Source organism: Staurois parvus, unplaced genomic scaffold (assembly GCF_062004578.1).
Source record: "Staurois parvus isolate SC_StPar_1 unplaced genomic scaffold, SC_StPar_1.0 ptg001820l, whole genome shotgun sequence".
Lineage (NCBI taxonomy): Eukaryota > Metazoa > Chordata > Amphibia > Anura > Ranidae > Staurois > Staurois parvus.
Window position 1 is genome coordinate 1 of NW_028319616.1, and position 13,573 is coordinate 13,573.

Here is a 13,573-nt window from a genome sequence, read left to right on the forward strand (position 1 = left end):
CCATCACTGATGTCAGTGGGATGAATAGTGTCCCATCGTTGGTGTCAGTGGGAGGAATAGTGTCCCATAGTTTGTATCAGTGGGAGGAATAGTGTCCCGTCGTTGGTATCAGTGGGAGGAATAGTGTCCCATCGTTGGTGTCAGTGGGAGGAATAGTGTCCCATCGTTGGTATCAGTGGGAGGAATAGTGCCCCATCATTGGTGTCAGTGGGAGGAATAGTGCCCCATCATTGGTGTCAGTGGGAGGAATAGTGTCCCATCATTGGTGTCAGTGGGAGGAATAGTGTCCCATCATTGGTGTCAGTGGGAGGAATAGTGCCCCATCATTGGTGTCAGTGGGAGGAATAGTGTCCCATCATTGGTATCAGTGGGAGGAATAGTGTCCCATCATTGGTATCAGTGGGAGGAATAGTGCCCCATTATTGGTGTCAGTGGGAGGAATAGTGCCCCATTGTGGGTGTCAGTGGGAGGAATAGTGCCCCATTGTGGGTGTCAGTGGGAGGAATAGTGCCCCATTGTGGGTGTCAGTGGGAGGAATAGTGCCCCATTGTGGGTGTCAGTGGGAGGAATAGTGCCCCATTGTGGGTGTCAGTGGGAGGAATAGTGCCCCATTGTGGGTGTCAGTGGGAGGAATAGTGCCCCATTGTGGGTGTCAGTGGGAGGAATAGTGCCCCATCGTGGGTGTCATTGGGAGGAATAGTGCCTCATCGTTGGTGTCAGCGGGAGGAATAGTGCCTCATCGTTGGTGTCAGTGGGAGGAATAGTGCCTCATCGTTGGTGTCAGTGGGAGGAATAGTGCCCCATCGTTGGTGTCAGTGGGAGGAATAGTGCCCCATCGTTGGTGTCAGTGGGAGGAATAGTGCCCCATCATTGGTGTCAGTGTGGTGGAGGGGGGAATAGTGCCCCATCATTGGTGTCAGTGTGGTGGAGGGGGGAATAGTGCCCCATCATTGGGGTCAGGGGGGGGAATAGTGCCCCATCATTGGGGTCAGGGGGGGGAATAGTGCCCCATCATTGGGGTCAGGGGGGGGAATAGTGACCCATCATTGGTGTCAGTAGGGGGGGGGGGGAAATAGTGTCCCATCGTTGGTGTCAGTGGGGGGAGGAATAGTGCCCCATCGTTGGTATTAGTGACACAAATGATGGGGCACTATCCCTCCCACTGACACCAATGATACTTACCTTGCTGACCCCTGCTCCAGCCTGGGCTCTCTCCCTCTCCCATCTACAGCCTGCATACCTGGCTGCAGCAGCAAAATTTGCACTTACCCGTCAGCTGTCTTCCTTCTCTGGCCTCTCTCTTCACTCGCTCCTGCAGCTCCCTCGATCTTCTTTGATCTCCGCGCGCTGCCGCTCGGCTCCTCCTCTCTAAGCTCCACCTCCTCGCCGGTGATTGGCCGCCTGTGTGCCTCTCCTGAGCTACAGTTCCGGTGGCCAATCAGCGGCGAGGAGGCGGAGCTGTTGAGTGATCCCGGAGGTGTGGCCAGGTTACAGGGGCAGCATATCATCCCGCCCACAGATCGCCTGAGACAGGAGCGGTGTCTCGGTTCCTAAGACCATCGGAAATATGTGTTTTCCGATGGTCTTAGGCGACCCCTGTGAAATGGTCGTTCGACCCCCAAAGGGGTCGCGACCCCCAGGTTGAGAACCGCTGGCCTAGACTATTGGAAGCAGACGTTGTCCCCCCCCCCCCCCCCCTCCCCTGTCGCGTGTCCCAGAAGACTATGGGGCCATTTGCTCCTCATTCATACATAGTGAGCACCCATCTGTGAAGCCGCAAGGTGTCAGTCAGTTGCCCACACTTAAGATGTCATCTGTGGATGTAGGATTAGATGCCTAGACGCCAAGCGGCCGCACATTTGCGTTCAGTGATAAAAAAAAAAAACATAAGTGCTGAGAGCGCACGCTCCCAGCACACGTCCGGTACTCACAGAAAAGTCCCGGTCTTCTCTTTCAATTGGGATCTTTCCCGATCATGTGACCGCCGTCACATGATCCCTAAACGCCCGCCCATCCCGATTTCTGAAACTCTTAAAGGGCCGGGAGGCGCTGGCGTGAAGGGGTTAATGTGTTTACTGTGTGCTCTTCTTCCTTTTTTTTTTTTTTTTAATAAAGAGAAATCCAGTGATCTGTCTCTTTGCATAGAGCTCTGTGTTGTTTACCAACACGGAGCTCTAGGCTGTGATTTGACGCAGCTGATCAGCAGGTCCCGGCCATGAATCATTGTCAGGGATCTGCTGACAGACTCTCGCTGTGTCAAATCACATGGGAGTGGGCGGGCGCGTGCCTCCCTGACCCGGAAACAGGCAGCAACGTACCAGTTGCGGCGGGTCGGCAAGTGTTGAAACCAAACCAGATTTTTTTGGACAGGTGCAAATAACGGTCCTTCCAGAAATCCAGTGAGCTCCTCGGGGTGATTTGCAGTACCGGGAATCTTTACACAGATCGCATCCAGCAGCGATCATCGCAGGTAATCTCTGGCTGTGCGGACGCTGCCAACTTGTCATTTATAGTGAATGGGCAGCCAGCTCAGCAGCAGGAATCAGAAGATTCTTGCCGCTGCAAATTGCACCCCGTCAAATCGCCCGTGAGGATGTAGCCTTACACTGTTCCAATTCATCATCCCTGAATATGTATTTTCAACTATCACTACAATACTTTTTTTTTTTTTTTTTGTCTAACAGATTCCAGTGACCTCTCTGTCCCCAGCAAGATGGCTCAACTTGCAGCAATCTGTAAGGAGCAGCTCGATCAGACAAAGTAAGTTTGTGTTTTTGTTTTTTGTTTTTCTCTTTTTCTTTTTTGTTTTTTTTTTGTTTTTTTTTTGTTATTAAATGCAAGTTTGTTTGTTTATTGTGATTTGTGCTAGGCTACCAAACGCCCGAAAGGTCGTGTCAATTTTACTGTTGTGTTAAATGAATGTTGTACTTCCTGTGGTTACTGCTGCGTTCACTCCGAAACTTGACTTATTTAATAAGATTGAATAGCCGCTTTTGGACAGGGGAGTTGAAAGGGATTTAAACATGGATGCAGCCGTGACATTTCTGGTACAGACTGATCCCGTCCTCTTACCGCAGACTGGGATGTAATCCCCGGGACAGCTGCTTTGTCTGTCTCAGAAGGCATTCGCTCGGCATATCACTTTTCATAGGCAATGAGATTTCGGTTAGTGTTACTCAACCCCAGACCCTGCATTCACTATATCCGCTCTCCCCGGACCCTGCATTCACTATATCCGCTCTCCCCGGACCCTGCATTCACTATATCCGCTCTCCCCGGACCCTGCATTCACTATATCCGCTCTCCCCGGACCCTGCATTCACTATATCCGCTCTCCCCGGACCCTGCATTCACTATATCCGCTCTCCCCAGACCCTGCATTCACTATATCCGCTCTCCCCAGACCCTGCATTCACTATATCCGGTCTCCCCGGACCCTGCATTCACTATATCTGCTCTCCCCGGACCCGGCATTTACTATATCCGGTCTCCCCGGACCCCGCATGTACTATATCCGGTCTCCCCGGACCCCGCATTCACTATATCCGCTCTCCCCCGGACCCCGCATTCACTGGATCCGCTCTCCCCCGGACCCCGCATTCACTGGATCCGCTCTCCCCCGGACCCCGCATTCACTGGATCCGCTCTCCCCCGGACCCCGCATTCACTGGATCCGCTCTCCCCCGGACCCCGCATTCACTGGATCCGCTCTCCCCCGGACCCCGCATTCACTGGATCCGCTCTCCCCCCCCGGACCCCGCATTCACTGGATCCGCTCTCCCCCCCCGGACCCCGCATTCACTGGATCCGCTCTCCCCCCCCGGACCCCGCATTCACTGGATCCGCTCTCCCCCCCCGGACCCCGCATTCACTGGATCCGCTCTCCCCCCCCGGACCCCGCATTCACTGGATCCGCTCTCCCCCCCCGGACCCCGCATTCACTGGATCCGCTCTCCCCCCCCGGACCCCGCATTCACTGGATCCGCTCTCCCCCCCCGGACCCCGCATTCACTGGATCCGCTCTCCCCCCCCCGGACCCCGCATTCACTGGATCCGCTCTCCCCCCCCCGGACCCCGCATTCACTGGATCCGCTCTCCCCCCCCCCGGACCCCGCATTCACTGGATCCGCTCTCCCCCCCACCCCGCATTCATTATGTTTCCCACAGTACACACAACATGGAAATGTAATTAGTTTAGTAAATATAAACTGCTAAATCCCTTTTTTCATCAGCAGTATATAGCAGTCTTGCGACTTCTATCAGTGTCCAGCTGAGCACTTTTTTTTGAGCTTGTAGGATAAGTTTTCATTCTCCCCTGATTGTCCTGTGAGGCTGCATGACCCCCGGCCCTCTGTCTGGACAGCGCAGATTGGCCCTGTGCTGATCACATGCACCCTCCCAAAGACAAGAAAAACACTCTAGCCTTACACACTAAACTGAGCATGTGCAGAGTGCCTCCTAGTGCTCTGTACTATCAGCAGATGGATTGGAGACAGTAGAAGGGGAGGATCAGAGGAGACAGGATCAAACCGCTTTTTTTACACAATGCAGAGGATTAACCCCTTAGGTTCCACAGTGAGTATAACCAGCACGCTTTACTGCCTCTACAGACTGATTGTACTGATTGTGGGTTTAGGAACACTTTAAATACCACTGTGCGCCGCCCCCCCCCCCCCCCAATCTTCCTGGGGTGTTTTTTATCCATGTGTGTCTTTATGACAGTAGGGAACAAGGTCATCCCTTCCTGTTGGGGCTCACTGGCTCTTGCTTTGGCTCTTTAGAGAGCATTTGACAGGTAGTGAGGAGGCCTTGTATCGCCTCCTCACCCCCTGCTTGAACCCTACACTAGCATTCTGCAATCATGTGCATTGCCCACAGCTGCAGGGTGGCCCCATTCACTTGCCAAAAGCAGCAGGGGGTATAATTTCTGCCGCAGTCCTGTGTTCATCTCTTGGGTAGCGATTTGTGTGTGTGTGTGTGGGGGGGGGGTCAGTAAAAGTGCGGCTCAGCCGTAGGGTTTTACTACCCCTCAGTATGAATGAGCCCTTAGCAGCTAGAGAGAGCGTTTGCAAGATTTTCACTGGCCTTTCAAAGTTCATCAAAGCCAGGAAAGGGGGGGATGGGTCTGGATTCTGCAGGGTAAGTGATAGAAGGGTGGGGCGGAGGGGAGAGTAGGAATGGCCCTCAATATTCATTTTTCGATATCTTGGTGTTTTTCCTTCCAGGGATGTAAAGAAGATGAAAATGAAGATGTCGAGAGGGAACGCCAAGACCGTTGTAAAGCCTCAGAACGCACCGTTGCAGCCGGTCAGTCCTCTCATTTACCAGGCTCTGCCTCTCGTCCAGCCTCACGTCAGCTCCCCCACCTCCTACGCGGTCTATCTGCAGCACCCTCCCGGGATTCAGGGACACGCTGTCCTGGCTGCCCAAGGTGAGAAGAATTCATTGGAAGATGAGAAGACACTTGTCCCCGGTGGGCCAGCTGAGAGCGATTCTCCGCATGACAAGTGTTGCAGGAAACCCCCAGAGCATGACAATGGCGCCTCCAAAAGGATGAAAGTTTCAGGACAGGAGGATCTGGCTGAGGTTTGTCACTTGCCAGTCTAATTTTGTATGTGTTCCTATGTGTCCGTGTACACATCTTCCTTTTACAGTCGTTTTTTTTGACCGCCGAAAACTTGCGTTCAGCAGTCGATTTTATCAGAGTTTCAAATGCAAAATGCTTTTAAACGCAGCAAATTGTGTTTATAAGTGCTTGCACGTTTTTTTTTAACTCTTCCAGTTCCCAATGCTGTCCAGAGCGTTTTTTCATCATGAAAAATGCATGCAAAGCGTTTTCAAGGTACTCAAATAGACAAAACACTGAACACAGGATGTTCCTACCAAGCTTGTCACACATTGTAATGACCAATTCACACCTCAGACCTCTCCCACCCTTGGAAACAAAAGAGATGTTCATGACCATTCACACCTCAGACCTCTCCCACCCTTGGAAACAAAAGATATGTTCATGACCAATTCACAGCTCAGACCTCTCCCACCCTTGGAAACAAAAGATATGTTCATGACCATTCACACCTCAGACCTCTCCCACCCTTGGAAACAAAAGAGATGTTCATGGCCATTCACACCTCAAATCTCTCCCACTGTTGGAAACAAAATATATGTTAATGACCATTCACACCTCAGACCTCTCCCACCCTTGGAAACAAAAGATATGTTCATGACCAATTCACAGCTCAGACCTCTCCCACCCTTGGAAACAAAAGATATGTTCATGACCATTCACACCTCAGACCTCTCCCACCCTTGGGAACAAAAGATATGTTCATGACCATTCACACCTCAAAACTCTCCCACCCTTGGAAACAAAAGATATGTTCCTGACCATTCACACCTCAGACCTCTCCCACCCTTGGAAACAAAAGATATGTTCCTGACCATTCACACCTCAGACCTCTCCCACCCTTGGAAACAAAAGATATGTTAATGAGCAACTCATACCTAAGCTAATCTCAACACATACTGCTGTCTCTGCTTCTACTCTCTGTATTTCTCTGAAATGGTTAATAATTTACCACTTTTCAGTGCATTCTGGGCATTTGGGAGGTTCTCCTGTGCTCATCTTTAAAAATGCTTCTAAACGCAAATGTGCTTAAACGCGGTATGCAAACCCGGCTAAACAGATGTTTTTTAACCTACGTTTTCCATCGTTCATAAGTGTTCTGTGTACATGGGCCTAATACTCATGCACTGCCACAGATCAATGATAAGCTGCTGCGAGATCCTAAATGTGTTCCCACACCAATAAAATTCCCCAAGAATAGGCTACGCTGCCCCCTAGTGACGCAAAAAAAAAAAACCTAAATAAACACCCCCCTGAGCATCAAACCCAATGTGTAAATGAATAAATCTGTGAAACAGTCAATGGTTCCCAATGCAGCAGCCGCTGCCCCCCATCCTTGTGACAGAAGTACAGCGAGAAGTACCCCGTACACCTTTTTAAAAACAACGGGGCTCCGTCCACACGGCCGAGATATTCAGTCACAGAGTCCTGTGAATGAATGAACTACAAGTCCTGACAGCCTAAGCGGCTGTCGGCTTGTAGTTCTCAATGAACTACCACAGCGCTGTGGAGTGCCTTTTTGGTAGTTCATTGATTCGTCCCGTCAGAACTGCTTTCCTGTACATCCCGTAGGGGCAAGAAGATATACTGACAGCTCTGCCGGAGACCCGCATGGCATCTGCTGATCGCTGGTGGAATGCTTTACAGGCTGCTGCAACCAAAAGTAACACATGCATATTATTTTTACCTGCAAAAAAATGTGCATTTATTATTTTTGGTCAAAAGCAGAAATGTCCCTGGTCACTCACGCCTCCTCTCCTTTCAATCCCCCCTCCCCCACCCTTCCTTCCTCCATGTCCTTGGACGCAGAACATTTTGGGCCTAGCTCTTCAGGCCTCCTACATCCTTGTTACAGTCCAGTTCCCTGCAACAGGACTTCAGTCTCGCTTGCTGAACTTTATTGCAATGAATGACAGAGACACTCTACCCATCCTCATACCCTCACCTATTTTCACCACCTGCATGCTGCCTCAAGGTCCATGTCTGGATACGGGCAAACTCCATCGCAATTGACCATTGCTTGTACATGCAAAACGATTGATTTGAATATACACATGTCTAGGGATGCGCCGGAACTTCAGCCACCGAAACATATTGGCCGAAAATAGCCCCATTGGCCTTTTACCGATAGGAAAAATGTAGCCGATACAGGAGAACGTGTACTGCAGATGTGAGAGGGTGGGGGCAACGGCAGAATTGGCTGTCACTTTCCCCCCAGCTAAAAGAAACTGTTTCTTTTCTGAGATTATAGAGGATTTATATAGCGCCAACAGTTTGCTCAGCGCTTTACAATATAACGGGAGACAATACAGCAACAATACAGTTCAATACAAGAGGGAAAGGAGGGCCCTGATCCTGGGAGCTTACAATCTAGGAGGGAGGGGCTAGTGGTACAAAAGGTAGTAACTGTGGGGGATGGACTGGTTGGAAGAGTAGGAGATTCCAGTATTAGCTGATGGCATAAAAAAAACCAAAGTTTCCTTTTTTAGTTTCTTTTCCAAGATAAAAGAAACAAAGTTTCCTTTAGCTCCAGGCAAAGTGACAGCTAATTCTGTAGTGAAGGAAAAAGAAAGCCGGAAATTGCATTTTAAACCGGCACCGACCTATAGTGACAGCCAATGAGGGAGCCTCTTTGTATACACTGCTACCTCACTGTATACACTGCTCCTCTCCTGCCCCCTCCTTGCACACACTGTTCCCAACCCCCTCCCCCCTACAAAGAGGACCTGTCACTCATATGCTATCACATAGGGGACTATTGGTCTCCTATGTGATAGCAATAAAATCATAAGTTAAAAAAAAAATGTAAATATATATGAAAGTAGAAAAAAAAAATACAAAAGAAATTGGAGCCTCCCCACCCCACATACATTTCGGTTCGGTTTTTGGCCACATGCATTTTCATTTCAGTGCACGACTACACATGTCCATTCGTTATATATTTGGGGCAGGTGCATGAAAGGATTTCTGCTGAGGATTCATACTTAACCTGTGATAACTTTTTTTTTTTTTTGTTTCTACAGAGATTGATTCCTTCCGGGTATCTGATCCCCTTGCAATTGGCACCGATTGGCAATGAGTCTGGGAATGATCACACCGCTTCCTGTACAGATCAGAAGATATTCACTTCTCCTGTCGCAGGTAGGAAATCCATAAGCTGCCACTGGTAACTGTAAGTTGATCTTCGGGTATTTTGCACTTTAGGGCTCGGTTCACGCTGCCGCGACTTGGGATCCGAATTGTGAGACCACAAGTTTCATGACGTGAAATTCTTTTAGAAAAGGTTCCTGTACTACTTCAAGGCGACTTCTTCTATCTGACTTGTGCCCATAGACTTTAGTGGTAGTCACCTCCTGGTCAGATCCTCATCCAGACTGATGTGTATTTGGATCCGATAAACCGTTTTTTGTTTTTTTGTTTTTGTTTAATCAGTTGGAAAAAGTCAGGTTTTTAACAACAAAATTGGTTAAACGCTTCCCATCCGCTCTATAGCAGTGATACTGCTACAGGGCAGCACAGGTGTGCAAAATCACATAAAATATGTGATTTTGCATTTCCAGGTAGGGCGCGCGCCCTACCCGTGCTGCTGTTTGCGGCCTTGGCTGTCAATCACCGGCACCCGGTGATCGACAAGCATTACCGACAAAGGGAGAGAACTGCATGTAAACAACACAGATCTCTCCCGTCAGCTCCTGCACGCTGCTTTGTATGGCTTTGCATGAATTTTCAACCGATTTGAATTCCAACAATTCCGAAAATTAGCCTTTCATTAGACTTCCAATTAATTAGAAATCCTCCTTCCCGCTGGCCCCCGCCAGTGCGAGGGGCGTCCTTCCCGCTGGCCCCCCCCCCCCCCCCCCCAGTGCGAGGGGCGCCCTTGCCGCTGACCCGCCAGTGCGAGGGGCGTCTGGTAGAGACATTTTAATATAGATTGTACCATTTTCATTTCTATGTTTTTACCTTTCTAGGACTCATCCCGCTGAAGTTCATGTTGTCACCCGGCTCGGTGGCTCCTCTGCCTGTTCTGGGCCAGGCTGCGCCCCCCGTGACTGCTTCATCCTCTTCTTCTTGCCCGTGTCCCAGTCCAGGAGTGCTGAACTTCACCCTACACAACAAGGACCTGATATCGCCTCCTTGTGGTAGTTCGCAGCCCGTCACCATCTCGCCACGAAACAGGAAACACCCGGAGGAGCTGCAGGCGGCCCAAATGTTAAACTTTAAACACCTTTCCCCCGTCCCGTACCATGGACAGCCCTTCACTCTCTTCGCTGTACCGCAGGTATGTCCTGTAAACCTATAGTGCAAAGTACTAACCTTAGAACTCTGGAGAAAAAAAATTAAATATGTGATGCAGACTCGCTAGAATTAAAGTGTCACTAAACCCCCAACGGTACAATCAGTCTGTAGATGCAGTAAAGCATGCTTGTTATACTCACTGTGGGACTCAAGGGGTTAATCCTCTGCATTGTGTAAATAGGCTGTTTGATCCTGTCTTCTCTGATCCTCCACTTCTTCCAGTGTCGCCCTCTTAATAAGACATATTGTGTGTAGTCACTCTGCACATGCTCAGTTTTGGTGTGCACTGCTAGAGTTTTGTTTTTTGTTTTCTTGGGAGAGTGCATGTGATCAGAACAGGGCCAATCAGCTCTGTCCAGACAAAGGTCAGGGGTTCTGCTTCCTCCTAGAGCAAAATGAAAACTCCTCCTACAAGCTTTAATCAGGGCTCGGCTGGACACTGATTGAAGTCACAAGACTGCTATATACTGCTAATGAGAAAAGGGATTTAGCAGAAAATAATTGCATTTCCATATTCTGTGTACTATGGGACAGTGGATATAGTGAATGCCGGGTCAGGGGTGAGCGAATGTAGTGAATGCCGGCTCCGGGGTGAGCGAATGTAGTGAATGCCGGCTCCGGGGAGAGCGGATGTAGTGAATGCCGGCTCCGGGGAGAGCGGATGTAGTGAATGCCGGCTCCGGGGAGAGCGGATGTAGTGAATGCCGGCTCCGGGGAGAGCGGATGTAGTGAATGCCGGCTCCGGGGAGAGCGGATGTAGTGAATGCCGGCTCCGGGGAGAGCGGATGTAGTGAATGCCGGCTCCGGGGAGAGCGGATGTAGTGAATGCCGGCTCCGGGGAGAGCGGATGTAGTGAATGCCGGCTCCGGGGAGAGCGGATGTAGTGAATGCCGGCTCCGGGGAGAGCGGATACAGTGAATGCGGGGTCCGGGGAGACCCGATGTAGTGAGAGCGGATACAGTGAATGCGGGCAGAGCGGATGCAGTGAATGCGCGGGGTCCGGGCAGAGCGGATGCAGTGAATGCGCGGGGTCCGGGCAGAGCGGATGCAGTGAATGCGCGGGGTCCGGGCAGAGCGGATGCAGTGAGAGCGGATACAGTGAATGCGGGCAGAGCGGATGCAGTGAATGCGCGGGGTCCGGGCAGAGCGGATGCAGTGAATGCGCGGGGTCCGGGCAGAGCGGATGCAGTGAATGCGCGGGGTGCATAGAGAAGCACAGAGACCCAGTGATGATGTCCCTGGGCCTAAAATAAGGAAACAGAAAATTTTAATTTAATCATTATAAATAGCATCTTTGAGTGGAGAGAAAGGAACCAGGGAAGGCAAAAAAAAAAAAAAGCAGCAGATCAAACGCCATCTTTAAATGTATTTTCTTGTCTTTCCACAGGCGGGGGTTCCCCTCACTCCTAACGGATCTCAACCACTGAAGGACAACTTTTTCCGCACACCAGGGGGTGTGACCTCTTCACCGATCGCGTCCTCTACTCCCAACGGAGGATCTCAGGGACCTGTTTATGTATCGCAAAGAAAACTTGATGTGGGTGGAGATGATTAACCTAAGACCTGTCCCTTGTTTTTTTACTGTTTTAGGGCTCATGGCCTAAATCTGAAGGATGCTCAGATCCAAAAGTCATGTGAAATGCTCAGGAATATCTTGAGGGAAAAAAAAATCCGGACAATTTTTGGGGGCCTCTGCCATTGGCCGTTTAGCTAAGCTGGCTCTTGGTTCCATTACAGCCTTACAGGTCCTCTTAGCCCAGTCTAGGGAACTTCGACTTATTTCTTGACTTGAAGTAGAATCACAATTGGCAGCAAAACCCGCACCATTTCCATTCACATACACTATTTTACTTCATTTTTGTGCCACTTTTAATTTTTTTTTATAGTTCTTTTCTTCACTCCTTTAACTTTTTAATGCCTGCCTATGATTTAAAAGGGGAAATGACTGGGTGGGCATGGATGCAGCTTTGACTTACCCATTTTGGTTCAACCAGGGTTCCTCTAGAGTAGGGCTAGGCAAACTTCAGCCCTCCAGCTGTTGCTGAACAGCAAATTCCATGAGGCCTAGCAAGGCTTTGACGGCCACAAGCAGCTGTTGCTGAACAGCATATTCCATGAGGCCTAGCAAGGCTTTGACGGCCACAAGCATGCGGAGGCTCAATGGGATTTTTAGTCCTACAACATTTGGAGAGCCATAGTGCCTACTCCTGCTCTAGAGGTTGGTAGGAGGTTCCTTGAGCTGATGGCGATTGGACTCACATTTGGTGGCACCTCCGTGATTCCAGAGTCTACACCACTTTGCAACTTTCCAGCAGCAAGACACTGGAGATCTTGAGAGATGTCTGTAAGGGGTTGAGGGACGTTCTCCCAACTGATTCTCCCATTCACTCCCCCAAATTAAATTGGTTATAGCAGGGGTTCTTTGAAACTTGGAAATAAATAAAGGGTTCCACTGGGGTAAAAATTTGAGAGAGGCGGAGTCAGAAATGTAAAAAGTCTTCTTCTGATGCTTATGGTGAAAAGTTTGAAGAGCCCTTCTAAACTTCTGCGGCTGATATGCATTTTATGACCGTGGTTGCTGGAAAAGCATGACTTGGCAATAGAGTAATGCATTTTATACATGTCCCTCTCCTTATTTCCATTCGCCAGTTTTGGAAAGAGATCACATTTTTATTATATTTTTATAAAAGAGCTCCTGCCAAAGGCTTGGCTGGAAGATGGTTTAGATGAAAAAGAGAAGTTATCTGGGTGTAAAGATTTGCTGCTTCAAAAGCCCTGATTCCAAGTCCTTGAATACCATGTTGATGTGAGGCTTGGAGATCCGAAGATTAGAAAAGTAGCCAAAAAGCATGGTGATGATAAATACCGTATATATACAGTAAATGTTATATTCAGATCAGCTGAGACTGTAAATAGAATTGTTCCATGAATGGTCAGGTTTAGCTTCTAACGGTCCTGGACCTAGGGCCTCCACCACCATGCTGATGTGGGATTTGGAGATCCGAAGATTAGAAAAGTAGCCAAAAAGCATGCTGATGATAAAATCAGTATATATACAGTAAATGTTATATTCAGATCAGCTGAGACTGTAAATAGAATTGTTCCATGGTTGGTCAGGGTTAGCTTCCATTTACAGCCTCAGCTGATCTGAATATAACATTTACTGTAGATATACTGAGACTGTAAATGGAAGCTAACCCTGACCAATCAGGGAACAATTCTAACAGTCCTGGACCTAGGGCCTCCACCACCATGTTGATGTGGGATTTAGAGATCCGAAGATTAGAAAAGTAACCAAAAAGCATGGTGATGATAAAATCAGTATATATACAGTAAATTCTATTTATTTCAGCTGATCTGAATATAACATTTACTGTATATATACTGATTTTTATCATCCCCATGCTTTTTGGTTACTTTTCTAATCTTCGGATCTCCAAGTCCCACATCAACATGGTGGTGGAAGCCCAAGGTCCAGGAACTTTAGAATTGTTCCTTGATTGGTCAGGGTTAACTTCCAATGGTCCTGGACCTAGGGCCTCCACCACCATGTTGACATGGGACTTGGAGATCAAAAGATTACTGATCTTAACATCGACATGCGTTTTGGTTACTTTTTTGTAATCTTTTGATCTCCAAGTCCCACGTCAA

The 13,573-nt window shown here is 49.1% G+C and overlaps 1 protein-coding gene across 1 annotated transcript; it reads left to right on the top strand.

Moving 5' to 3' along the window:
* Nucleotides 1-2,684: 2,684 nt before the first annotated feature.
* Nucleotides 2,685-12,997, top strand: LOC149434146 (transcription factor E2F8-like; the record flags this gene model as incomplete). The annotated part of the gene is made up of 5 exons (XM_089664053.1): nt 2,685-2,760; nt 5,226-5,586; nt 8,650-8,767; nt 9,595-9,905; nt 11,310-12,997. Coding segments are annotated over 5 exons (1,034 nt in total), but the record flags the coding sequence as incomplete, so codon positions are not given.
* Nucleotides 12,998-13,573: the final 576 nt, after the last annotated feature.